This window comes from Saccopteryx leptura, chromosome 5, assembly GCF_036850995.1.
Source record: "Saccopteryx leptura isolate mSacLep1 chromosome 5, mSacLep1_pri_phased_curated, whole genome shotgun sequence".
NCBI lineage: Eukaryota > Metazoa > Chordata > Mammalia > Chiroptera > Emballonuridae > Saccopteryx > Saccopteryx leptura.
In genome coordinates this window covers 204,665,933-204,691,999 of record NC_089507.1, presented here as the reverse complement: position 1 = coordinate 204,691,999, position 26,067 = coordinate 204,665,933, and the positions used below count along the sequence as shown (strand labels likewise).

At 52.6% G+C, this 26,067-nt stretch overlaps 3 protein-coding genes across 4 annotated transcripts; 1 reads left to right on the top strand and 2 right to left on the bottom strand.

Moving 5' to 3' along the window:
- Positions 1-1,010: 1,010 nt before the first annotated feature.
- TNNC2 (troponin C2, fast skeletal type) lies at positions 1,011-3,898 on the bottom strand. 2 transcript variants are annotated; one of them, XM_066385954.1, is made up of 6 exons: positions 3,780-3,898; positions 2,323-2,374; positions 2,039-2,182; positions 1,824-1,938; positions 1,452-1,588; positions 1,011-1,187 (listed from the first exon to the last, which is right to left on the bottom strand). In XM_066385954.1, the coding sequence occupies exons 1-6, from the start codon at positions 3,780-3,782 to the stop codon at positions 1,156-1,158; spliced, it is 483 nt and encodes a 160-aa protein (XP_066242051.1). In that variant the 5' UTR covers positions 3,783-3,898; the 3' UTR covers positions 1,011-1,155. The 2 variants fall into 2 exon arrangements, with proteins under 2 accessions (XP_066242051.1, XP_066242052.1); XM_066385955.1 differs by lacking the exon at positions 1,011-1,187 and having other exon boundaries at positions 1,581-1,678; positions 1,757-1,938.
- Positions 3,899-9,592: 5,694 nt separating this feature from the next.
- Positions 9,593-15,683, top strand: SNX21 (sorting nexin family member 21). Its single transcript, XM_066387702.1, has 3 exons — positions 9,593-10,297; positions 10,785-10,942; positions 14,800-15,683. The coding sequence occupies exons 1-3, from the start codon at positions 10,036-10,038 to the stop codon at positions 15,472-15,474; spliced, it is 1,095 nt and encodes a 364-aa protein (XP_066243799.1). The 5' UTR covers positions 9,593-10,035; the 3' UTR covers positions 15,475-15,683.
- A 144-nt stretch (positions 15,684-15,827) lies between these two features.
- ACOT8 (acyl-CoA thioesterase 8) lies at positions 15,828-25,986 on the bottom strand. The gene is made up of 6 exons (XM_066387704.1): positions 25,765-25,986; positions 24,316-24,452; positions 20,318-20,543; positions 18,641-18,804; positions 17,977-18,171; positions 15,828-16,072 (listed from the first exon to the last, which is right to left on the bottom strand). Exons 1-6 carry the CDS (start codon positions 25,881-25,883, stop codon positions 15,954-15,956), a joined length of 960 nt encoding a protein of 319 aa, XP_066243801.1. The 5' UTR covers positions 25,884-25,986; the 3' UTR covers positions 15,828-15,953.
- Between the last annotated feature and the right edge of the window lie 81 nt (positions 25,987-26,067).

Here is a 26,067-nt window from a genome sequence, read left to right as displayed (position 1 = left end):
CAAAGGACTATGGCAGCCAGCCGGCAGCCAGTGAGGACAGGTATCAAAGGAGTAGACGATGGTATCTGAGCTGGGGTGAAGAATTTGCCAGGCTTGTTAGAAGAGGAAGGGCATTCCAAGGAGGGAGAACAGCATGTGAAAAGGCCCAAAGGCTTGAAAGGGCATCCCCACTCCCCATAGCAGGAACGATTAATTGCCCAGCTTGGCTGGAGCCCAGGAGGGGGAGGGGCAACTATGGGAAGCGAGGGAGGGGAGGAAAGTTTGGATTTGATTCTAGTAGCAATGGGAGCCTTGGAAGACTTTTAGCAGGGGAGTGGTCAGATCAGATTTCATTTTAGCTAGATCGCGCTGATGGCCCCAAGTTGAACGCACTGGAGGCTGAAGGCAGGAAGACAAGGCGAAGGCAAGGATCCAGTGTAGAAGAGGTCAGAATCTCCTTCTTGGTTGAGTGTCCCCACCCTCTCCTACCTTCGCCAGCACGGAGCCCTATAATCTCTCAGAACAGACCAAGTGGAAAAGGTCAAGCGGGACTAATGCTGTCTGGGATGGGTGGACACCCACGCCCCCATTCCCAGCCCGGGAGCCTGCGCCCAAGACCCAAAGGCTCCAGAAAGGAAGGGGCAATGGGGAAAGAAAGCAGCTTCGGCCCTCCTCCCCCAGGCCCAGCCTCCTGCCGAGCCTTCACCCTACCCGCAGTCCCCCACAACCTCCGCGGGCCGGAGGCTCAACCTGACTCAGATCGAAACCCCTGCGGCTTCCTCCTGCAGCGCCAGGCGCCACCGCAGCGGGTGCGCCAGGCTATCCACGCCCAGCGCCAGCTGCGGGCCGCCGGCCTCGAACTTGGCCAAGCGCGTCCAACGCGGCCTTGCCCTGGGCTCCTGCTCCCTGCCGCATCCCGAGGCTGTACGCTGGGGTGGGGGCGGGGGGTAAGCTGGGATGCAGCCCCCGACGGCGACCCAGCCAGGGGGCTCTTGACACCCGCTCTTTCGTACTCCCTCACTCAGACCATGCACTTTGCAACGGTTGCTTTTATTCATTCTAGAAGGGGATCCCAGAAGGGGCCGCGCCGCCCTCCCGGGAGGGGAATGACACGGGGCGGGCAGAGCCCCCACTCCCGAGGGCCACGCGGTCTCGGTGGAGAGGAGGGCCGACTTCTTACTGCACGCCCTCCATCATCTTCAGGAACTCTGCGGGAAGAAGAGGAACAGGCTGTCGGGGTCCCCTCGGGACGCGGAGCCCTGCACGGCGGGTGCAGGTCAGGGGACGGTGAGCCGGCCGGGGCTCCGGCCACGCCAAGGGGGAGCTCAGGCGTTGAATGATAAATTGGACAAATCCGGCCGCAGCTCCCGACGTGCCCGCGGGAGGAACTTGGTCAGGCTCCGCCCAGCTCCGCCCCGGACGCTCCCGCGTGGCCCCGTGGCCCCGGCTCCCCACGCTCCCGCGGCCCTCACCGTCGAAGTCAATGCGGCCATCGTTGTTCTTATCCCCGTCTTTCATCAAGGATTCGATCTCCTCGTCTGTCACGTGCTCGCCGGAGGACCTGAAGATCTCAGCCAGCTCCTCCGCATCGATGTAGCCGTCTGCGTTCCTTCGGGGCGGAGGGACAGGGCGGGGCTCAGGGCGGGCAGGGGCTTGCCAGGCATGGCGCCCCCTCCTGCACCCTGCTCACCCCGAGAACCTCTGCACCCTGCTCACCCCGAGAACCTCTGCGCCCTGCTCACCCCGAGAACCTCTGCGCCCTGCTCACCCCGAGAACCTCTGCGCCCTGCTGGCCAGGCGCGCACTGCCCAGCGCCGGCCTCGGCTCCCAGGCCCCCAGTGCACCTGTCAAAGATGCGGAAACACTCGGCCAGCTCCTCCTCGCTCTTCCCCTTCGCGTCCTCTTTCATCTGGCGCACCATCATGACCAAGAACTCCTCGAAGTCGATGGTGCCGCTGCCTGAGGGGAACAGGAGGTGAGCGAGCCCGAGTCCCGGGTGCCTGGATGCTCGCCTCTGCCCACCGCCCTCGCGCCCTGCCTCGGAGGGCTACCAGCTCACCATCCTCGTCCACCTCCTCAATGATGGCGTCCAACTCCTCTTTGGTGGGTGTTTGGCCCAGCATCCTCATCACCGTCCCCAACTCCTTGACGCTGATGTCACCGCCACCATCAGCGTCAAACATGTCAAAGGCGGCCTTGAACTCTGCCAGAGGAAGAAAGGCAAAGGGCGGAGTGAGCTTGGCTGTACTGTCAGCTTCCCATCTACTACCCTCCCATCCTACCCAGGCACGGAGCATCCCCTGCACACATCACCCAACAGCCAGCCTGCCCACCCACACTCACCAGCGATCATCTCCTCGCTGAGGTAGGACCGGGCCTCAGCCTGCTGGTCCGTCTGCAGAAGACACGGAGTCAGAGAGCGGAAGGAGCAGGCCTGGGGCGCACTGTGCCTTAACCTCGTTGTCAACCCTCATCTCTGTAAGTGCCCCTTGGTCCTCCGGAGAACGACTCCAAACTAGCCACCCCTTCTGCCTGTGCCTTCGGCCCCCAAAGCCCAGTTCCGGAGAGCTAGGGAGGACACAGATGATCCCCAAGGCCCTCTCACTTAGCAATCAGCGGTCAAACAGGAACCCTCCAGTAACCTTGGACAAGTCGCTTAATGTCCCCTCATCCCCTCACCTCTTCTCAACCAACTTTTCAGAGGTGAAATGAAATCAGCGCTGTGAACGGACTTTGTAAAGTGGACACCATTCCTGCATGATGTTCCCATTTTCCCTAGCTTCCTACCCGTGCCTAGTACTTCAATGGGTGCTCAAAAAAGTGTTCTAAATTAATGATGCAACAGCAAGTTATGGAGCACCTACTCAGTGTCAGGCCATAGACTAGGCACTGGGACCACCAAGCAGAGTCAGACACATCATCCCTCCCTTCCGGGAACTTGCAGAGATGATGCAGTCACTGGAGTAAATGCCACTCCGGCCGGGCAGAACGTGATGGGGGCTTTGTGGAGGTAAAAATAAGATTTCTGGTCGCATCTGGGTAGGGGTCTTTGGGAAAGGCTGAGGCATCCAAGGAGTTCAGCTTGCGGGGTGCTGGCCCTCCTCCTTGCCCCCCACCCACCTCCCCTCCTCCGTGCCCACGTCAGGAGGGCTGGCTAATTTTAGTCTGGCGAGGGCAACAGCAGCTGGCCTCCTGGGTTTAGTTACTCCTTGAAGTGCAGTGGGGAGGAGGGGGGTCTCAGAGGAAGATGACAGCTCCAATCAAAACCCTTGTCTGGGAGGCTGAGGTCTCTAACTCTGGTCTGTCATCGCTGGCCCTTCTCATCAACTTGGGAACCCCTGGAGTCCTGCACCTGAGCTGGCTTGAGGCCCTGCAGACCTCCCATCTTCCGGAGGGGCCTTTCTCTTGCTGGCCACGGGAGGGCTTGGCCAGGCTTCCAGCCCGGCCTTGCCACTGGCTTGCTGGATGACCCACTCTGGCCCTCAGGGTCCCCATCTCCACCAAGCTAAGGTAGACACAAGCTGAGACTCGATCACAGTTCTGTGACCAAGATTGCTGGAGGTCTCAGCAGATCTGCGGGGAACCGGCACACTTTGAGGATCAGTGCCTGGAACATCCAGCCCTGCCCTTCCCAGAGAAGGCCAAGGCTTTCTTCCCAGGCTTCCTCCTGGGTTTCAGGAACCATCACATTCCATCTTCAAATGTCTAAGTTACTGCCCCACAGAGCACCCAGATCCGGTCTGAAAGAGGCCCAGAAGTGCTCCAACGAGCAAAAGGATGAAGTCCCTTCTTGTCCTTACCATGGTTGCTGGTCACAGGGACTCTTCTGTAATGGGCCACCTCCTCTGCACTCCACCACCCAAAGATGTTCTGGCCTGTTCCAGCCTTGGGATTTGTAGGGACACCCTCTCCTCCCACCTCCCTGCTCCTCAGGACTGGATGCCTTGGCCAATCAGATCCTGGGATCGGTGAGCCCCCCCACCGCCACTTGTCTCAGTGTCCTAGCCCATTACCTAATTTAGCCAAGGGCCCTTGCAGAGAAATTGAAGACTCAGAGCAGGTGGCAGGCCTTGACGTCCTAGATTCTTATGAGGAGAACCCGCCCTGCTCCACTGCCTTAGCGACCTCAAGAAGTAAACTTGTTCCAAGATGGGTAAGGATGATGAGAATAGAGAAAAGTGAAGGTACATGGTGGAATGGGGAGAGCACAAGCCCTGAAATCTGAAACCCAAGATCCATGTGTAACCTTAGACAGGTGGCAATGCTGCTCTGAGCTTCAGTTTCCTTATCTGTGAGACGGGGCTAGTCATAACTTCCCTCACAGAGAGACTGTGGCATATGGGAGCCCAGATACAAATCACTTAGCTTGTGCCAGTTACATAGGCAATTGGAATGTCCTGTCTTTGAACCATGATAAGGGGCAGTGGACAGGAGGAGAAGAAAGTGACAGCCACAGTTAATGAACCTCTATGATGTGCCACACACTGTGCTAAGCATTTTAACCACATGATCTCATCTATAATAGTACTCATCCTATGAGGTGGCAACTATTTTTATTCCCTTTTTATTGGGGAGCTTTGTAAATCATAATCATGTTGGCAATTCTTTTTCTTTTTTTAATATTTTTATTTACTCATTTTAGAGAGGAGAGAGAGAGAGAGAGAGAGGAGAGAGAGACAGGGGGGAGGAGCTGGAAGCATCAACTCCCATATGTGCCTTGACCAGGCAAGCCCAGGGTTTCGAACCGGTGACCTCAGCATTTCCAGGTCGACACTTTATCCACTGCACCACCACGGGTCAGGCCCCATGTTGGCAATTCTTATTCATGCTTACCGATAGAAAGTTGGGACCTTCTGCCTTGGGGGGCCCAGGCAGAAGGAGAAATGTACGCAGGGGTCCAGGATATAGGGTGTGCACTTGGAAGAGAAATCAACATTAAAAACAGAGACTTTTCTCAAGTTTACCTTCTCCAGGGAAAGGATATTTGGGATTCACTTTTTGGGGGAGGAAGGGAGCCAGGGGAAGTTTCCCTAAATAGATAATGGGGTAGGTGGTCCCTTGCTGGAGCTCAGTGAGGAAGCCTGGAGGTACACAGCTGGCCATCTGGAGAGTGAAGAGGTGGGTAGATCAAGTCAGGTCCAAAGGGAGCCCTGCCTGAGAATCCACAGGGTCCAGGCTGGGTGTTGGGGGTGGGCAAGTTTCATGGTCAATGGCTAAGGCCAGAGAAAGAGCACTGAGACAACAGAGCGCAGAGGCTGGATCCAGTGAGTGGGGGCTGGACACAAGGAAGGCAGATGGACAGTGACAACTGGGCTGCCTTCTTCCCCTATATATAGACATTCCTAAGGAAAGCTCAGCGGAGCCAGGCCAGGCTAAATAAGGTCTCTCCCAGCCAGGCAGAGGGCCAAGGGGCGAGAACACCTAGGGGATTCCAATTTGGACATAAACATTGGAACCAGTTGATCCCATTGGAACAGAGGCTGTGGCACTCTCAGCAATCATTTATTCATTAATTTGTTTTTTCATTTATTCAGGGAAGTAAGTAGTAAGGTCCAACCTCAGTGCATTCAAGCAAGACCCTACTTACCCCTCCAATCTCACTGCTCTTCCCTCCCCACCTTGCATGCTACTCTGCTCCAAACACCATCCTTTATAGCCTCCAGGCACATGCGGGGTTGTTTTCTGCCAGAAATTCCCGTCTGCTCTTTTTTGAGAGAGAGAGAGAGAGGAGAGAGAGAGAGAAAGGGAGAGAGATGAGAAGCATCAACTTGTAGTTTCATCACTTTAGTTGTTTGTTGATTGCTCTTCATATGTACCTTGACCAGGGAGCTCAAGCTAAGCCAGTGACCCCTTGCTCAAGCCAGTAACCTTCGGCTCAAGCCAGTGACCTTTGGCTTGCTGGTGACCCTGCGCTCAAGCTGGCAAGCCTGCACTCAAGCCAGACGAGCCCACGCTCATCTTGAGGTTTTGAACCTGGGACCTCAGTGCCCCAGGTCAACACTCTATGCGCTCTGTCACCACCAGTCAGGCCCATCTTCACTTTCTTAATCTTCCTACTTCCCGATCATCTTTCTCAGCTTTACCATCACTTCCTCCAGGATCCCTCCTCCCCTACACCCAGGCTAAGGGAGTCCCAGGAGTTTCCTCAATCATAGCACTGAGCATATCACAAAATCGCAGCCTGTTCTGAGATCCACAGACCAGAGACAGTTTTCTGTTTACCCATTGCATTCCCCAGCACCCAACACCTGGTACTTTGCAAGTGTTCAGTAAATATGTGTCCTTTTAAAGAATAACTGAACTAGCCTGACCAGGCGGTGGCGCAGTGGATAGAATGTCGGACTGGGATGTGGAGGACCCACGTTCGAGACCCCGAGGTCGCCAGATTGAGTGCAGACTCATCTGGTTTGAGCAAAGTTCACCAGCTTGGACCCAAGGTCGCTGGCTCGAGCAAGGGGTTACTCGGTCTGCTGTAGCCGCACGGTCAAGGCACATATGAGAAAGCAATCAATGAACAACTAAGGTGTCACAATGAAAAACTGGTGATTGATGCTTCTCATCTCTCTCCATTCCCATCTGTCTGTCCCTATCTATCCCTCTCTCTGACTCTCTCTGTCTCTGTAAAAAAAATAAATAAATAAAAATTAAGAATAACTGAACTAAGTGACATCTGGTTCCATATAAGGAGGAAGTTCCTAAAAGTCACAGTTGACCGATAACAGGAACAGGCAACCTCATCAGGTAATGAGCTTCCTGTTACTGAATGGATGCAAGGATGAATTTGATGACCATCTCTCAGAGGCTCAAAGGAAGATATCCATACAGAGTCTGAGAGTAGTGGAAAGAGAGTACAGGACATTAGGAGATCTCCTCATTCTGGCCCTGCTGGCATGACCCAGGGCAGGTGTCCCCAAACTTTTTACACAGGGGGCCAGTTCACTGTCCCTCAGACCGTTGGAGGGCCCAACTATAAAAAAAACTATGAACAAATCCTTATGCACACTGCACATATTTTAAAGTAAAAAAATAAAACAGGAACAAATACAATATTTAAAATAAAGAACAAGTAAATTTAAATCAACAAACTGACCAGTATTTCAATGGGAACTATGCTCCTCTCATTGACCACCAATGAAAGAGGTGCCCCTTCCGGAAGTGTGGTGGGGGCCGGATAAATGGCCTCAGGGGGCCGCATGTGGCCCGCGGGCCATAGTTTGGGGACCCCGGACCCAGGGTAAGCTCCTTCCCCTGACTGAGCCTCAGGCTATCCATCTGTTAAATGAAAGTTCCAGACCAGACTTCTGAGGGACCCTTCTGGTTTTTGTTTTTTTTTTGGGGGGGGGGTCAGACAGGAGGGAGAGAGAGTTTGGAGTCCACGGAGAAGGAAAGATTAGGAATAGAGGTTTTAGGTGAGGTTTCTCTGGCCAGAAAAAGGCCTGCGCAGTGGAACAGGCGGCACAGAGATTAAGGACAGGTGCGCGAATAATTAGAAGCCGTGAATGTAAGAGATCTCCAATCAGTTCCCAGCTTTTTTGGCGATAGTTAAATTGGTGAGGGTGTTAACACCGAAAGTCCCTTCAGGAGGCTAATTCAGTGGGTTCTGTGGCCTGGCCACAGCGGAGAAGAAGAACAGTTTCTTCTTCCTTAGGGAGGGAGACTCCCGTGCCCCAACAGCTGCCCTCAGTTCTCGGAGTGGTCAGACTTGAGTATTAGCATCCTAAAACTCAAGGTCCGGCCACGGACAAAAAAGGTAAAGTGGAAATGCTCCGGACGTCTCCAAAGCAAATGCACTCGGTCGGACGGAAAAGACTTCCCTGACATAGCTACGGTTTCGGACAGGGAGTCTCGGAGGAAAGAACTGAGAGGAAAACTGGAGGCAGGGGACTTACTGCACCGTGCACCGAAGTGGGTGGAAGTTGGAGATCCTGGTTCTTTCTCGGAGGGGAGGGGAAAGGAGCGGTCCTTGCAGACTTCTAACTCCTTCCCGGGTTTCGGCACCAAAATGTAAGGTATTTTTCCCCCGCTGAGAAGGAAGGAATGGGCCAGAGCCGCAAAGTGTGGAATAATAAACGGCTTTATTGAGTACAGAGCGTGCATCCTGCCCAGCAAGGTTCCCTGGCCCCGAGGAAAGAAAGAAAGAGGAGAGATGGAGGTCAGAGAAGTTGCCACCCTTCTGGTTTTAACCACTCATAGTTTTATAAATTGTATCTTGCTTTGTATCCAGATCTATGAGGCATATGCCAAAGTACAAGTTAATATTCAGCCAGTGTTTGGTGAATGAGTGAGTGTTGGATGAATGAATGGATGAATGAAGTGTGCTTTTTAAAAATATTTATTGATTTGAGAGGAAGAGAGAAAGGAATATTAATCTGTTCCTGTATGTGCCCTGACCCAGGACTGAACTGGCAACCTCTGAGCTTCAGGACGATGCTCTGACCAACCGAGTTATCCAGCCAGGGCAAAGTGTGCTTTTCTGCCTCAACACCCTGCTGGTGAGCTGAATGAAGACTACTTAGAGCTTTGAAATTACACAGACTTGGCCTTAAATCCCAACTCCCTTATTTTTCTAGCTGTGGACTTTGGGAAATTTAATTTGTCTCAGTTTCTTCATCTAGAAATCGAAACATTATTGTCCAATGACAACCTCCTCCCCAGGATGTTGTGAGGTGAGATGTGACCTCATGTAAAGTGCCTAGAACAGGATGTATGACACAACGGATCTTCCAGAAAGAAGAGTCCTGAAAGGCATGGAGCGTGTTTTCCATTCCAATCTATTTCCTCTGACCCCCCCTCTCCTGTGCCATTCAGAATGGGTAGGTCTTTGTTCGATTGTATAACTAGCAATATCAGCCCTGTCAGGGACTGCTATCTGGGCCTCCTGACAGGAAGCCACAATAAATTCTTCTTGACCTGCTGCTGCCCCTGGGTAAAAGATAAAACAGCCCTGCAGAGGACCTGCTGAGATTACTCTGCCTGTTTCATGGGAAAAGAACAGAACACGGAACTCAGGAGACCTGGACTGGGAAGCCCCACACTCAAATCTCTTGGCAAGCTGTGTGACTTTAGGCAACTAAGTAACTCAGCATCTGGGTCTCAGTTTCACCGTTTGCCTACTTCCTAAGTGAGAGGCTCATATGAGATTGTAAAAGCCTGTGAACACTGTGGAAACGGAAATCATGTAACCGGTCATTTCGTCAGCCCTGCTCTCTGCCAGGCACTAGACTAGGGTCCTTATAAAAGCTGCAAAATCAGTGCTGGCAATTAATTGTTCCTGTTTTATATATGAGAAAACCTCGGCTCAGCAAACCCAGATTCCAGCTAAATCACGAGTCTTCCCTTGGCCTTAGTTATCTCACCGGAAAGATGGGCTTCTCATTACCGAATAATGGCTTTGTCAAGTTGAAGAGTGGTGGGTGGAAACTGGGGGCTAGATTGGGACCAGCCTGGGTCTCCGAAAAGAGTGGGAGGGTACAGGGAGGGTGTGAGCCCCTCAGGGTTGGGGACGAGGCGGCAGGAGGTCTGGGGCTCGCTCAGGCCTACCCAGGATTCCAAGTCTCTGCCGGAGCGAAAGGCTCGGGATTCCCGGGCGGCTCCGGGCCGCGGGCGGGGCCGGGGGCGGGGCGGCGGCAGAGAGCGGCCCGAGAGGAGCTCGGAGCAGCTGGGCCCGGCGGAGGCAGGCCGGCCGAGGCCGGTGGAGCCCCGCCGGCTGCAGTAAAGCGCGGCCGGCGGTGCCCGGACCCCTGGGGAGCGGGGCGCCCCGGAGTGCACCGCGGGGTACCGGAGGTACAGACGCACCAGGGGGCGAAAGGGACGTGCGGAGAGTCCCGGAGCCTCCCGAGAAGTGCGCGGCGCCAAGGGGAGCGGGCGACGGAGGACGACGCGAGCTGAGCCCCGCGCCTCGCAGGACCCCAACGGGCAGGGGCGGGTCTCCCGCGGCGCCCCTCCCCCGCCTGGGCCCGCCCCTCCGCGGGGGGCCGGGGGCGAGCTCCGACCCCGCCCAGGACCCTCTGTCCGCCGCCCCCGGCACCCGCTGCCCCGCGCTCCCCCCAGGGTGCCATGGCCTCGCGGCTCCTGCACCGGCTGCGGCACGCCCTGGGCGGCGACGGCCCCGCGGAGGCGGCGGCCGGCCCCGAAGCCGAGCAGTTCCCCGAGAGCTCGGAGCTGGAGGACGACGACGCCGAGGGCCTGTCCTCCCGCCTCAGCGGCACCCTTAGCTTCACCAGCGCCGAGGACGAGGACGAAGAGGACGATGAGGACGACGAGGTGGCCGGTCCCGACCCGCTGCCTCCCGGGGACGGGGCGTCGGGAGAAGACACAGGCGAGTGCGGAGGACCGAGGCGGGAACCCCGGGGCTGGATAGGGCCTCCATCTCAGAGGCGTTCCGAGCATGGGGGCTCTGAGTTACTCTTGCCCAAACTCCGAAATTTCCACACTTCTTTTAAGTGTCTCAGTTTTCTCTTGGCTGTGTGACCTCGAGGGAGTCACAACACCTCTCTGAGCCACGTTTTCCTTTGTGTCAAATGGGGGAAATCGCCCCCACCTCAGGGTTGCTGGGGCATTAAATGTAGAGTCTGGGATACAAATGGTAATGTGCTAGGGATGTCTTGGGGGTGGTGATATTCATTTAGCACCTACTGTGCCAAGCACGGTGTTTGGTATCTGGCCCCTTGCTGACCTTCAGTTTCCGTTTATGACAAGTGAAGATAAAGCTGTGTCACGTGTTGGGAGGAGTGAGGCCGTGGTACATGGTTTGTATCGACCCCGGCCCCAGGCCTGTTGATGTGGCCGGTTGTGTACTTGTGCAGAACGGAACCCCTCACCTGACGGGCAGCGGGGCGGGCAGCTCCTGGCACGGCAACTGCAGGACTTCTGGAAGAAGTCCCGAAACACCCTGGTGCCCCAGCGGCTGCTATTTGAGGTGACCAGCGCCAATGTGGTCAAGGACCCCCCCTCCAAGTACGTGGTGAGTGTGGGTCCAGGAATCCCTGGGCTGAGTCTACAAGTCTAGCTAAGAGAACGTAGGGAAGATTCCAAATTCCTTAATGGGGGTGGGGGAAGCTGGCTAGCTGTGTAGTTATAAATAGCTGCCCCCATTTTACAGATAGGGAAACTGAGGCCAGAAAGGGGATATAACTTGCGCAAGTCCTCAGGCAAGTGACAGCTTCTCTGAGGCCGAGTAAAGAAAGGATAATGGACCTGCCTCTTATCCTGGTTTTGAAAAGAGAACTGGTGTGTGTACCCCCACTTGCCTTGCCCCCCAGGATTTTGCAAAATGTAGAAAGATACAAGGTACACAGGAAGAAACATTATCTGGATCAGGCTTGAAACCCAGGTTGCATTGGCTACTGGTTTAAAAACATGGGTTTTGGATGCAGAACTTGATTTAAATCCCAATTGTTTGAACTTGGGTGAGTTGTGTAACCTTAATGATCCTATTTCCTCATCTGAGCAATGGGGGTAATGCAGAGAACTGTCACAGGAACTAATCGAGAGAGCACAGAAAGAAAGCCCTTAGCATTGTGTCTGGCATTATGAGGTACTCGAGAAAATGTATCATAAAATAGAAAGTAGTTCTATTATTATTACTTAGCTTTGGATTGAAAACGTCTGGCATCTAAGGCCTGTGTGGCCTCCTTACAATACAGGTGAATCAATTCTCAGTGCCCATCCTGTATAAAATAATCTTGTCCTAAGGGCTCCATTTGGGGGGTTGGTGGGGTTAGGTGAAAAGCAGTGTGGGGGAGGGCCTAGGAGGCCCTGTTTTCTTCTCTGTGGAAAGGAGAAACTGACTTGGAAAATGAGGTCTGCCAGTTCCTGCTCCCGGCCAGGCTTGAAACCCAGTCTGACCTGGCTAGTCTTGGCAGCAGCGGCTCCCTGCCTCTCACTTCCCTCCTCTTCACCACCCTCCTCTATTTCTGACTCAGCAGGAACGGGGCCTGGAGCCCTGTCCCACATCTGGACCTCTCTACCCCTCTCTGCTGTTAGTAAACAAAGGCCACACCCATGGGGTGACTGCTTCAGTTTGAGCAAGGACTGACTGATAATCAAGTCCTAAGTGGCAAAAGTCCCAGCCAGCCATCATGCACAGGAAGGGGACCCCAAAGATCAGTTATCAAGAAGCATGCTGAGGTCGCTGGTTCGAAACCCTGGGCTTGCCTGGTCAAGGCACATATGGGAGTTGATGCTTCCTGCTCCTCCCCCCCTTCTCTCTCTATCTCTCTCTCCTTTCTAAAATGAATAAATAAAATTAAAAATTAAAAAAAAAGAAGCAGCTGGGTCTGACCAGGCGGTGGCACAGTGGATAGAGCGTTGGACTGGGATGCGGAGGACCCAGGTTCGAGACCCCGAGGTCACCAGCTTGAGTGCAGACTCATCTGGTTTGAGCAAAGCTCACCAGCTTGGATGCAAGGTCGCTGGTTCAAACAAGGGATTACTCGGTCTGCTGTAGCCCCCCAGTCAAGGCACATATGAGAAAGCAATCAATGAACAACTAAGGTGTCACAACGAAAAACTGATGATTGATGCTTCTCATCTCTCTTCTTTCCTGTCTGTCTGTCCCTATCTGTCCTTCTCTCTCTCTCTCTCTGTAAAAAAAAAGCAGCTGGGAAACAAGGAAGTATGGTGGTGACTCTAGGAGGAGAATGACAAGATAGAGCAGGATGGCCAAGTATGCCTTGGTCAGTGTCTGGGAAAACAAATCATCTCCCTTGTCCGGTGGGGACCCTAAACCCTGCTTGAACTTCTCCAGTGGGGTTAGAGCACTGGCTTTGGAATTAGGTCAGTTTGGGTTCAAATCCCAGCCGGGCCATTTCCAAGCTGTGTGACTTAGGGCAGTGGTCCCCAACCCCTGGGCTGCGGACCGGTACCGGTCCATGGGCCATTTGGTACCGATCCACAGAGAAAGAATAAATAACTTACATTATTTCCGTTTTATTTATATTTAAGTCTGAACAATGTTTTATTTTTTAAAAATGACCAGATTCCCTCTGTTACATCCGTCTAAGACTCACTCTTGATGCTTTTCTCGGTCACGTGATACGTTTATCCGTCCCACCCTAAAGGCCGGTCTGTGAAAATATTTTCTGCTATTAAACTGGTCTGTGGTCCAAAAAAGGTTGGGGACCACTGACTTAGGGGACATCTTTGCAACTTTTGAGCCTTCTCAGCTGTGAGAGTACGGCCTTCTTCCCTGCAGTGCTGTTGTGATTAAATGAAACAGTAGATGGAAAGTGCTTGGCACAGTAGGAGGACATGACAAAAATTAGATGAGATAATGGATATAAAATAATTTGGTGCCAAAAAATTAAAAATAAAAGTCATATAAACGTAAAGGGTCATGATACACCAGTTCTTCCTGAAGGGTGAGCTACAGAAAATAGGTTTCCTGGAACGTTAATAACTGTTCCTTTAAAAAAGTGTGTAGTTAGTATGTTTTGGAAATGCAGAATTGAAGAGTTAAAGTTTCTTTACTGTTTGACTTTTTAATCCTTAATGTTAAATTACACTGGGAATCTTTGAGAAAAGGAGAGAACAGCAAACCTAATTGACCAGAGGTGACTATAATACGGGCAGTTTCACAGAACAGATTTGAGGGAAACATCTGGATGTGGTGTTAGTATGTTTTTAACATCTAAAGCTTGCTAATCCCCCTTTGTTTTAAAACTGCTGGCTTGGTGTTCTTATAGATGAATCCATATTTGGGTTCTCAGACCTGGGGCAAGTTTCAAGCTTATCGCCTGTGTTTCCCCAAACATCGGTCATTCCAGTGCCACCTTCACAATTCTCGTCCCGTCTAAATACTACTTGTACCATTCTCTGTTTCACATTTTCTTTAAGTAAACCTCTTCCTTAAATAATTTAAAAAGACAACTGGATGGCACTCTGTATGTGGAAAGGCTCAGTCGCCATACACAGAAGCTATCAATAGAAATAAAACCAGTACGAAAGGTGTCATCAAGCCCCGCACGGATGCTGTTGTCTGAAGGCCCTGCCTTAGGATTGTTCTTCTCGCTCTTTTCTAATAATTGCTGAGGAGTGTTGAAGGGCTTTTTTAAAACCAAAGAACTTCTCATTTGCAGTAAGAAACATTCATGGAGAATTAGAGGGGGAAATCACCTGCCTCTGATTCAATGTTACTTACTCCAGCACATACCTCCTAAAAATCTCAGGACCAACCTTGGTCCACGTCCCACTCCTGCGTAAACAATGACCTGGGCCAACGCTTCATTCACAAGACGAGGAAGCAGATTCATGAGGGGGGACTGCCTTGCAACGATGTCACACGATGAGGGAGTCGCTGTCCTGGGGTTAGAACTTGAGTCTGAGTCCAGGGTACTTTTCACAGTGACCACTCCTGGGACGTCTGAAGACCCGTCCTCTGGGTCTGGATTGGAATTACCTAGCTAGGGAACTAGGAGCTGTGTTAGAGCAGAATAAAGCTCTGGGCGGCTGGCTCGGAGGTACAAGAAGTTCGCCTGGGTTTCTGCTCTCCCTGGTTTTCCTGAGGGGCTGTGAGAAGAGCTCCCTGCCCTCATGGGAAAGCAGTACTTTCTGGAAGGGGCAAAAGGGCAGCAGGTCCAGGCACTGAAGCTCATCTTTGTCTTTCTCTCCCCGTGCTGCCTTGGGCCTGGGTCATTTCAGACAAGCCTCAGGTAAGAAGAGCTGGGCTCCCTACCTGCTGCCCCAGCAGCCCCCACCTTCCTGGGCCCAGTCTCAGGGGTGAAGGGAAGAGGTGGGGGAACAGAGCTGGAAGTGTGGGTGTGGGGAGGGAAGAGGCCCATGGACAACTTGCACCTGCCCTGACCCCCACCCACCCTGCAGCTCTACACCCTCGCCGTGATGGGGCCAGTGCCACCAGATCGCCAGCCAGCCCAGATCTCTCGACGCTACTCAGACTTTGAGCGGTTGCACCGAAACCTGCAGCGGCAGTTCCGGGGCCCCATGGCTGCCATCTCCTTCCCCCGTAAGCGCCTGCGCCGGAATTTTACTGCAGAGACCATTGCCCGCCGCAGCCGGGCCTTTGAGCAGTTTCTGAGCCACCTGCAGTCAGTCCCCGAGCTGCGCAGTGCCCCAGACCTACAGGACTTCTTCGTGCTGCCCGAGCTGCAGCGGGCACAGAGCCTCACCTGCACTGGCCTCTATCGGGAGGCTCTGGCACTCTGGGCCAACGCCTGGCAGCTGCAGGCCCAGCTGGGCACCCCCTCTGGCCTAGATCGCCCTCTGCTGACCCTGGCTGGTCTGGCTGTGTGCCACCAGGAGCTGGAGGACCCTGGGGAGGCCCGGGCATGCTGTGAAAAGGCCCTGCAGCTGCTGGGGGACAAGAGCTCCCACCCTTTGTTGGCACCCTTTCTGGAGGCCCACGTCCGGCTCTCTTGGCGCCTGGGCTTGGACAAACGCGAATCAGAGGCACGGCTCCAGGCCCTGCAGGAGGCAGGCCTGACTCCCTCGCCACCCCCCAGTCTGAAAGAACTGCTCATCAAGGAGGTACTGGACTAACCTTGCCTAGACTTAAGGCCACCCTGGGGAGAGGCACTGCCCAGGGCTGGCAGGGGTGGGGGCCTGAGGAGGACTGAACAGCAGCGGGAGGCTAGAGTGGTGCTGGAACCTAGCACCACAGAGTTTGTGGCTAAGGAAACATGGGTGCTCTGTGGAGCGGGGCTCAGGAGAAGCCTGGTGGGGGTGCCTGGGATGGGGCAGGAGGGAGTCCGATGCACTTGCGTCAGCTGATGGCCAGCTGGGGGCTGTGCCCCAGGTCAGAGTCAGCGATCCCTCTCCTCGGACCTCCAGGCAGTGAGGCAGCCGCTGAAGGGGGGCTGCACTTCCGGCCCAGGGAATTAAAGGCCAGCAGCTCCAGTGGTATCAGTCTCTTTATTGGATGTGAAGCATCGAAGGCCCAGCCCTCAATTGCAACTGCTGCCTCGGGAGTGGGGGGAGAAGGGAGATCCTTGAAGCCCAGGCCAAGCGGGTACCTCTGGCTACAACTTGCTTTCCGAGTGCTGGGGCTTCACTCGTATCACGCCCTCCTGGGCACAGGAGACTGCCAGGACCCCATCTCGACGCCACAGTTGCCCACGGACCAGCCCCCGGGAACCACCTGTGGGAGAGGAGAAGGGTAAGAACAGACTTCTCTCTCCTTCACAGCCTTCGGGAAAGGGTGCATTTCAGTTGGGCTGCTCCACACCAGGGCACACTGAGTGCTGTGCTCATTCCCAATCTCCAGGTGCCCCTTTATGAGTCTAGTGTGGTCAGTCATTGGGGAGACAACTCCTCCCATGGGAACCCCACTTGACAGTTTAAAAGCAGTTTCACAGATCCCCTTGCTTCCTCAAAAAGATCATAGAGGGGGCAGTTCCACGAACAGGTTGTCAGTGGCTTGGCTAAGCAGATCCATGTCGCCTCTAGGCGCCTGCATTAGGAATTGCATCAGGTCCATTTATAATAAATGAAACCAGTACCTCCACCCCAAGGGTACAAAGGGGTCAGGAGAGAGGACCAGATGCATGAAGTCTGCCCCCCCCCCCGGCAGATTTCTCCCCCTTGCTAGCCTTGGGCCTGAGTGTGCTGATTATGAAGGGAGCTGCTGGTTTCCCTTCCATGTAGTATAGCCCCCTCAGTCCTCCAAGTAGCCAAGTGAAGCAAGGCTTGTCTCCTTTTCCAGACGATGAGCCCGAAGTTCAGAGAGGCTCAGGAACTTGGCCTTAAGAATCAAGCCGGAAAAAAAAAAAATCAGGCCAGGCCTGACCTAACCTATGGTGGCACAGTGGATAAAAGGTTAACCTGGAATGCTGAGTTCAAAACCCCGAACTTACCCCCAGTCAAGGATCATATGAGAAAGCAACCACTATGAGTTGATGCTTCCCGCTCCCCACCCCTTCTCTCTCTCTCCTCTAAAAAACTCAATAAATCTTTAAAAAATAATAATAATCATCAAGCCAGGTGTGTTCTCCCTCCAGGGAACACGCCCACGACTTCCCCTTCCCACCGGTGTGCATCTCCTAAGCTCCAAGGGTCCCCACAAAGCTTGCAACCAAGGAGCAGTGGGCAGTGGCAGCTCAGCCTGGGCTCAGCCCGAACCTTTCCGAGGCCCCCTTTCTCCAGCCTCCCAGGGCAGGCTCACTCCTTTCCCACAAGGTTTCCAGAGAGCAAGGCGGCCCCGCCCACTCTGTCCTGTTGCTCTTCCATTCCAGGCCCTTCTTGTTTCACTGGCTCCCGCTTTAATAAACTTGCTCTTAAAAAATCAGGCCAAACCCAGACCCCAATCTCCTAACTTCTAGGTTGTTGATCCTGTACTGTGATGCTGTTAGTACTTGAGAGTCCCTTTTCCCTGAGTAGAAAGAGCCCCTTAAGTTTTGTCCTTGTTTTACAAAGCAAGGCTTTTCATTTCCAATTTCCAAGTACTTCCTTGGAAACTCAGGGCTCTGACACGAGACACTAATGAATGAGTCTGGGTTTCTCTATCTGAGGAAGGGTGTCCAAGTAGAGGGGCCCTTAGAAACTGTTGAGTGCCCCAACAAGGTTAGTCAGAATTACTTAGGGAACTTTTTAAAATACAGTTTCCTGGACTTCTTCCAAGACCTGCAGAGCCAGAATCTGAGAATCTGTTTTGAAAAGGCTCCCCCCCTAAGTGGTGGTCTGATGGGCCACCAGGTTTGGATACTTCTACCCTAACACAATCTACTTACGTAATGGGGAAACTGAGGCTCAGGGAGGAGATGGGACTTGCCCAAGATCACACAGAAAATCTGAAGTGGTTCTGGGACTAGAACTAGGATTCTGAATCACATTCCCACCATGTTACAGAAATTGGGAGCTGAACAGGTGTCCCATCCTCCAGCCACACCCTGTCCTTTTGAAGACAAGGATGTCAAAGCCTAGCGGGGCAGGAGAAGAAGTGACCTGTGCAGTGGCCCATAGGGTGGGTGGGAAACAGCATTACCCCAGAAAGCAGGCTCCGTGCCACCCCAATGCCAGTCCTTGTCCCACGCGGCCCACACTCACCAGCCCAGGGGCTCTCGCACTCATAGAGCATCCAGTGGTCAGCTCGGAAGGGGGCATGGAACCACATGGAGTGGTCCAAGGAGACCATGAAGTGCACCTTATACTGGCACTGGTGGGGCAGCAATGCAGTGCCCAGGAAGGCATAGTCCGAGATATAGGCAGCCACGCAGCAGTGCATCTTGATGTCGCCCTCCCCTGCAACAGGTCCCAGCCCCATCAGCCCTGGGCTCCTGGGCAATACGGCTCAAGTCCTGCAGGGAGGGCAGGGAGAGGGGCTGCCGGGCATAGACATGCAGACTTCACTGCGCAGGGCACCTGGCCCAGGGGGTATGTGTGACGGAACAGGGAGGCGGGGGCGGAGTCTTCATTTCCCAGTTCTCCCACACAGGCTCCTTATGGTTAGCAGTGGACTTGGAGAAGAATCACAGCGAGGTGCCTTGTCTTTCCCAGAAAGGGCCTCCATTAGGATGACAGTCACCTCCCATTCCCCCCATGCAAAGGCCTGACAGGGCCCTGGCGAGAAGCTGAGCCAACTTCCCCATCACGTGGATGAGGAAATAGGCCCAGAGAGGGGAAGTAACATGCCCAAGGCCACACAGGACAGGTGAGGTGCAGGCCCAGTCCCCTGGAGAGTGTTTTCTTCCAGTCCAGGGGGTCTTCTTACCAATATAGCCCTGGGCTCTCACCCAGAACATCTGTTTGGGCTCAGCACATCTGTTCTGCAACTGGCTCAGGGCGGACGGATTGACCAGCTTGATCTCAATGGGCACATCCCGGGCAGCAATTCGTTTCAGGCCCACTCGGTACTTGTCTTGAAGTGCAGGGTCCCTGAAAGTAAAGGGGAGAAGAACTGGGGAAGACTCAAGAGAGGGGGAAGCCTGTCTTCTGAACTGTTTCTTCTGACACCCTGCCCCCCACTCCTCCACAGGGAGTCTGGACTTAGCCTGACAGTTCCCCCTTCCCCGCAGGCCGGAGCATCATGTGTTTGAAGCCCTCCTTCGTTTCCTATGAGCCGTGGGGCCTTGTGCGCGTTAGTAATTCCTGAGACTATTTTCTCATTTGAAAAATGTGGATAATGACAGTAATAGCTCATAGTAAACATTGTGGAGAAGACAAGGTAACCGTATGAAGCCAACACAGCACAAGCATGAGGCATGCCTCCAATATGCACCATGCTAAGTTTCACACACATTCATTCATTCATTCCTCATAGCAACCCTGTGAGACTGGTGCACTGACCACCCCTCAGTGATACAGCAAATAAGCAGAATCCAGGTAGCTTGCTCAGGAAGTAAAGAAGGCAGCTTTGGAACCAGGCAGCCCGGCTCCATGGTTCACCCTCTTAATCCCTTCACTATTCCAAACTCTCAGGAATCAGCCTGCCTGGCTTAGACTGAGTTACTTAAACCTAAGCCAGTGGTCGGCAAACTCATTAGTCAACAGAGCCAAATATCAACAGTACAATTGAAATTTCTTTTGAGAGCCAAATTTTTTAAACTTAAACTATATAGGGAGGTACGTTTCTTATCAAGGTAGCGCCCGCACATGGTATTTTGTGGAAGAGCCACACTCAAGGGGCCAAAGAGCTGCATGTGGCTTGCGAGCTGCAGTCTGCCGACCAGGGCGGTCTAAGCAATTGGGAACACTGTGTCCCCAGGGAGGAGAGCCCATTCCAGGGAAGCCCCTTCGCCACGCACCTCGAGTATGGATCAGTATTTCTATTTCCACCGCTATCGAGCCCTGTCCAGAGAACCTTCTGCAATGATGTGATGTTCTGTATGGGCACTGTCCACTGTGGTAGCCACTAGCCACATGTGGCTACTGAGTGCTTGGAATGTGGTTAGTGTTACAGAGGAAAAGAACTATTAGTTCCATCTAATGTTAAGTAAACATAATCCTATGTGGCTAGTGGCTTCATTACTAGATAACACAGCTCTAGATTTAGGGACCTTTAAGAACAATGTCCTCCTTTCATTTCGGAAAACATTTTTCTTTTTTTTATTTCCAGCAAATATTTTTGAGCTCTAACCACAAACCAGGCTCTGAGCTTATTCCTCAGTCAATGGCAGCATAACTACAATTCACTGACACTCACCAGTGCCTTATCATCTCTTATCTAATCCTCACAGCAGCTTTAGGAGGTAGGGATTATGATGAACACACTCACAATTGAAACTAACTTTTCTCAAAAGGTTTCTCACCCTCACTGCATACAATACAATACAATATCTTCTTTCCTAGTCTGTCTTGAAATGGTCAAGGCGCCCTGAAGGGTTCCATGACCCACAAACAGGTGGCAACTGCCGTCTGAACCCTGTCCTGGAGCCCCCAGGTCTCTCACCTTAGATACTGGTCGATGACGGTCTTGTAGTCAGGCAGCTCTTCCGGCGGGGGCACGGTGGGCATGGAGAGCTGGTGCTGCACGGGGCTGGGCTGGACCTGCTGGAACGAGGCCTGGCAGATGAAGATGGGCCTGCCGTGCTGCACGGCCTTCACGGAGCGCACAGAGAAGCTCCTTCCTGTCCGCGTCCGCTCCACCTGGTACAAGACTGGCACCTTTGGGTCCCCTGCAGGGGGCATGAGGACCTCGGTGAGCCTGAGGGAGCCCCACAGGCCCTGGCATCATCACGATTTTCTGTCCACCTTGTGGGGTCGCGGCTCTTGCTGCTGGCTCCCGTTTGGTCTCTTTACATCCATCGTTCATTCCCAGCTACCCCTGCCCCATGGCCTAGCACCTCCGGGAAGAGATGAGAACAAAACACACAGCCCTGACTGGTGGTTGCACAGTTGGTTAGAGCATCGTCCCAATACGCCAAGGTGGCAGGTTTGCTCCCCAGTCAGCGCACATGCAAGACAACAGATACATAAATGAGTGCAACAGCAAATCAGCTTTTCTCTCTCTTCTCTCTAAAAGTTAATTGAAAAAGAAAAAAGAAGAAAGGGACATAACTGACTGATGATTATTTTGAAACAGTAGCATGGGCACAGCTCACTTCATGCTACCCTGGATGGCAAGTTTCCAAGGAAGGTCCTTCCCCCAGAACCTGGGATGGGTGCCCTGGCAGCTCTCCCACGGTTTGTTTGAAATGATCTCCCAGGAGTGAAATAGAAAAGTGCAGGAGGGAGGAGTGTGGAGCTTGAAGTCACACAAATTCAGCTTCAAATCCTGGTGCCCTAAGTACTGCAAGAGCGGGAAGCATTGGCTCGTAGTAGTTGCTTCTCATATATGCCTTGACCCGGCGAGCCCAGGGTTTTGAACCTGCTCTGGGCAAGCCCAGGGTTTTGAACCGGCGACCTCAGCGTTCCAGGTCGACGCTTTATCCACTGTGCCACCACAGGTCAGGCAGTATTCAAATACTTTATAGCAATGACTGTCAGGGAGGGTCTGGCAATAAAAGGATGACGGTGAGGGGTATGGGGAAGTACTATTAAAAGATATATATTTACTATTGTAACTATTTTACATTTGTAAAATGAAGGGGAAACCCCCATCATATATTATGTATTAGAGAGAGAGAAAAAGAGAGAGAGAGAAAAAGAGAAGCATTTGTTGATCCACTTAGCTGTGCATTCACCGGTCACTTCCTATATGTGCCCTCACCTGGGATCAAACCTGCAACCTTGGTGTTTTGGGACAACACTTTAATTGACTGAGATAACCAGCCAGTGCCCCCACTATTGTTTTAATATGAATCAGATATTATTAAGTTCCCATTCATTATTCTTAGCTGATGGGACTATGCAGAAGACAGTGACTCTTAAAATTGAGGACATCTGCCTTAGGAGTGAGGGGAAGGGAGGGAAAGCAAGTGAGATTTTTGTTTCTCAAAAGAGAGGATGGAGCCCTGGCCGGTTGGCTCAGTGGTAGAGCGTCAGCCTGGCATGCAGAAGTCCCAGGGTTCGATTCCCGGCCAGGGCACACAGGAGAAGCGCCCATCTGCTTCTCCACCCCTCCCCCTCTCCTTCCTCTCTGTCTCTCTCTTCCCTTCCCGCAGCCGAGGCTCCATTGGAGCAAAGATGGCCCGGGCGCTGGGGATGGCTCCTTGGCCTCTGCCCCAGGTGCTAGAGTGGCTCTGGTCGCGACAGAGCGATGCCCCAGAGGGGCAGAGCATCGCCCCCTGATGGGCGTGCCGGGTGGATCCTGGTCGGGCACATGCAGTAGTCTGTCTGTCTCTCCCCATTTCCAGCTTCAGAGAAGTATAAATAAATAAATAAATAAATAAATAAAAATAAATTTAAAAAAAAAAGAGAGAGAGAGGATGGAGCCTGACCAGGCGGTGGCGCAGTGGATAGAGCATCGGACTGGGATGCAGAAGACCCAGGTTCGAGACCCCGAGGTCGCCAGCTTGAGCGCGGGCTCATCTGGTTTGAGCAAAAGCTCTCCAGCTTGGACCCAAGGTCGCTGGCTCCAGCAAGGGGTTACTCGGTCTGCTGAAGGCCCCCGGTCAAGGCACATATGAGAAAGCAATCAATGAACATCTAAGGTGTTGCAACGCGCAACGAAAAACTAATGATTGATGCTTCTCATCTCTCTCCATTCCAGTCTGTCCCTGTCTGTTCCTCTCTCTGACTCTCTCTCTGTCCCTGTAAAAATAAATAAATAAATAAAATTTGGAAAAAAAAAAAAAAGAGGATGGATTTTATTATTATTTTTTATTTTATTATTATTTTTTATTTATTTACAGGGACAGAGAGAGAGAGAGTCCGAGAGAGGGATAGATAGGGACAGACAGACAGGAACGGAGAGAGATGAGAAGCATCAATCATCAGTTTTTTGTTGCGACACCTTAGTTGTTCATTGATTGCTTTCTCATATGTGCCTTGACTGCGGGCCTTCAGCAGACCAAGTAACCCCTTGCTTGAGCCAGCGACCTTGGGTCTAAGCTGGTGAGCATTTTTTATTTTGCTCAAGCCAGATGAGCCCGTGCTCAAGCTTCAGGGAGGGGGTAACCTCACTCATCGTGGCATGGCAAATATGTACCAAAACTAGACCCGCCTGGTCAGGCGGTGGCGCAGTGGATGGAGCGTCGGACTGGGATGCAGAGGACCCAGGTTCGAGACCCCGAGGTCGCCAGCTTGAGTTTGGGCTCATCTGGTTTGAGCAAAAGCCTACCAGCTTGAACCCAAGGTCGCTGGCTCCAGCAAGGGGTTACTCGGTCTGCTGAAGGCCCGCGGTCAAGGCACATATGAGAAAGCAATCAATGAATAACTAAGGTGTTGCAACATGCAATGAAAAACTAATGATTAATGCTTCTCATCTCTCTCCATTCCTGTCTATCCCTCGCTCTGACTCACTCTCTGTCTCTGTAATAAATAAATAAATAATTAAAACAACAACAACAACAACAAAAAAAAACTAGACCCAACTGTCTCTTGATTCCCAGGCTAGTGCTCTCTTCTCCAAGCCAAGCTGCCTCCCTCCAAACTCCAGCAGAGGTTAGAGCACCACTCTGAGGATTCCAGCACAGTACTTGACACCAGAAGGTATGTCAAGAATTAACAAGGCCCGCTCTTCCTGTTTCTAGACTGTGCCCTCACCTTACCCCTTCTTTCCCAGATCCACTACCTCTGCCCTTCTTTCTCCTAAGCTCCAAGGGCCCTTCTTCTGCCTCTGTAACTCATTTTCGAGCCCAGCTGGCTTCTCACTTCTTCCACGGATCACTTCTTCTACCTCTGTAACTTTCTAAATAAACTTTGTTTTAAAAAAAAAATGAACAAAACACCCACAGGGAGCTCTAGCCGGATAGCTCAATTGGTTAAGAGCATCGTCCAGAATCACAGAAGTTGCCAGTTCTATCCCGTCAGGGCACATACCGGAACAGACTGATGTTCCTCTTTCACGCGCATGCTCTCTCCCTCCCTGATTTTCTCACTAAAAGCAATTTAAAAAATTAAAAAAGAAAAAACCTTCTCTTTAGAGAACAGCCTATCCCCCAGCTCCCTGCTCTAGGATGACACAATAAATAATACCTAGTCATAGAAATCAGTCTCTTTGGTTTGTTTTGTATTCCACCTCAGTTCTCTTTAGAGAACAGCCTATCCCCCAGCTCCCTGCTCTAGGATGACACAATAAAAAAGAAAAAACCCACAGGGAGCAGTTAAGCCACAGTCTTGTGTCATGTGGGGCCAGATAACAAGCAGGTGTGAGGTCTAAGGCTCTCCTTGGTCCCACCCAGGCCTTGTTCCTCTCCAGGCTGCCCTATGGGTGGGGATCAGCTAACACACTCTCTCTCCCTCTCCCACTGCCTCCTCCCCTGTCCTCCTGCCTCTCTTAGGCCAGCCTCCCAAGGCCAGGCAACCAGGGCTGGGTGGGGAACAGGGACGGGGTCCCCGGCTTACCTGCCCGTACAAAATAGCAATGCAGGGAGTGCACATGAACATCTTCACTCACAGACTTGGCTGCAGCCACCAGGGCCTGGCCCACGATCTGACCCCCAAACAGCTGCTTAGTTAAGGGTACCCAGTAATGCCTTCCTCTGTGGGGAGAAAGGTAAAGCAGGAAAGACTTCAGGGCTGGGTGGAATCCTATGATCATCAGTGAGCTTCTAGTGTAGATCTGTATTGGACTTTGGGATCCTTTGGAGCATCTGGCAAAAAGCCCTGGACTGATGGGACCATTTTCCCAAACATTCTTACATCATTCTGCACACAGCATACATCTTCAAGGCCTTCAAGATGTATAACCCTTGGTGGACTTAGGTTTAGGATAAGAAACCAACCTTCACATTTTATACTATGAGAACAGGGATCACAGGGAAAGTGACGTTAGCAAGGTCACACAGCTTCAACATTGCTAATCCTTACTTAGCAGTGCCTGGGTGTGTTGACCCCAAGTCTAGTATTTCTTCCAGTGCCCTTACCAGAATAAGGCAGAGGCTCTCAAGGTCTTGAGCTGATTAAGATGAACCCCAAGGGCTGGGGTGGACTGCATTAAGGTCTCCCACTTCCACCCCTAAACTCTGACAACCCAAGAACTAGATTTAGAGCTCAAAGGGACCTCAGACTTCAAGTTTAACCCGTACAGTGTGCAGACAAGAACGCTGAGGCCCCAGAGGTGAAAAGGGCTTGCCCTATGCGTGAACCTTGTGGGGACAGAAGGGTTTGGGTCTCTGGTTTTCCAAGGCCCAACCCAAGTTTAACATTTTCATATAATCCATTGTAAATAGCTCTCCAGGAAGTTACTTGTGATTCCCTAAGTAGGGGGAAGAGAAGTTAACACCCAAAATAGCTCCCAATAAGCCAGTAGGACACTTGGAGGTCAAAACTGTCCAATCCCCAGCTGCAGTTGAGAATTTAAGTGGCATGTAAATGGAAAATGGCTCAGGCCTCAGAATGAGTGCGGAGCTGCCACACCTCAACAGGTGGTGGCGGGAACGGGGTATGTATGAGGAAAAGGATAGTGAATATGCGAGGAACTAAGGATAAATTTTAAACCTGTTTAGCTGTGTGCCCTTGGGACTAATCGCTGCCCTTTTTAGCTGGTTCCTAGGGACATACGAGGCTGCTGAGAAAAAATATCTCAGGTCACCACTGTATGTGCCCAGACTGCCAGGGCCTCCTAGGGATGAGGCTGCACAGACCCGGCGTGGAGAAGAAGTAAGCCCAGGCAGCGAAGACAATTGACATCCCTGTCAAGACAAGTTCTCTCCCATTCGCGGTAGAGCCTGCATGTCGCACCGGGCTCGTCCTCTTCTAGAGGACTATGAGCAGGAGGCTACAGAGTGGCGGCAGTCGAGATCTGGAGCCTCTGTCCCAATGAGGGGGTGCGGACCAGATGCGGCCGGCTACCTGAAGAGATCTTCGTCCAGCGGTTCGAGGTTAAGCACGCTGGTGACCAGTACGCTGCGGAGGTCCCGGGGAGGATCGCCGCCGTCCTGCCCGTCTTCTGGGGCTTCCGGGGACAACATGTCGATCGCTCGCTGCTGGAGCGACACACTGGACCGAGCTGGACACGCGGCGACCCACACTGAACTCGCAGGTTCCGGCAACTTGCTCTCACGCCGGAAGTTTACGACCTCTAAAAACTGAGGGATGCAGATTGTGATTGGCCGACGTTCCTGTCAGTCTTCGTATGTGGAGCTATCTTCCTCT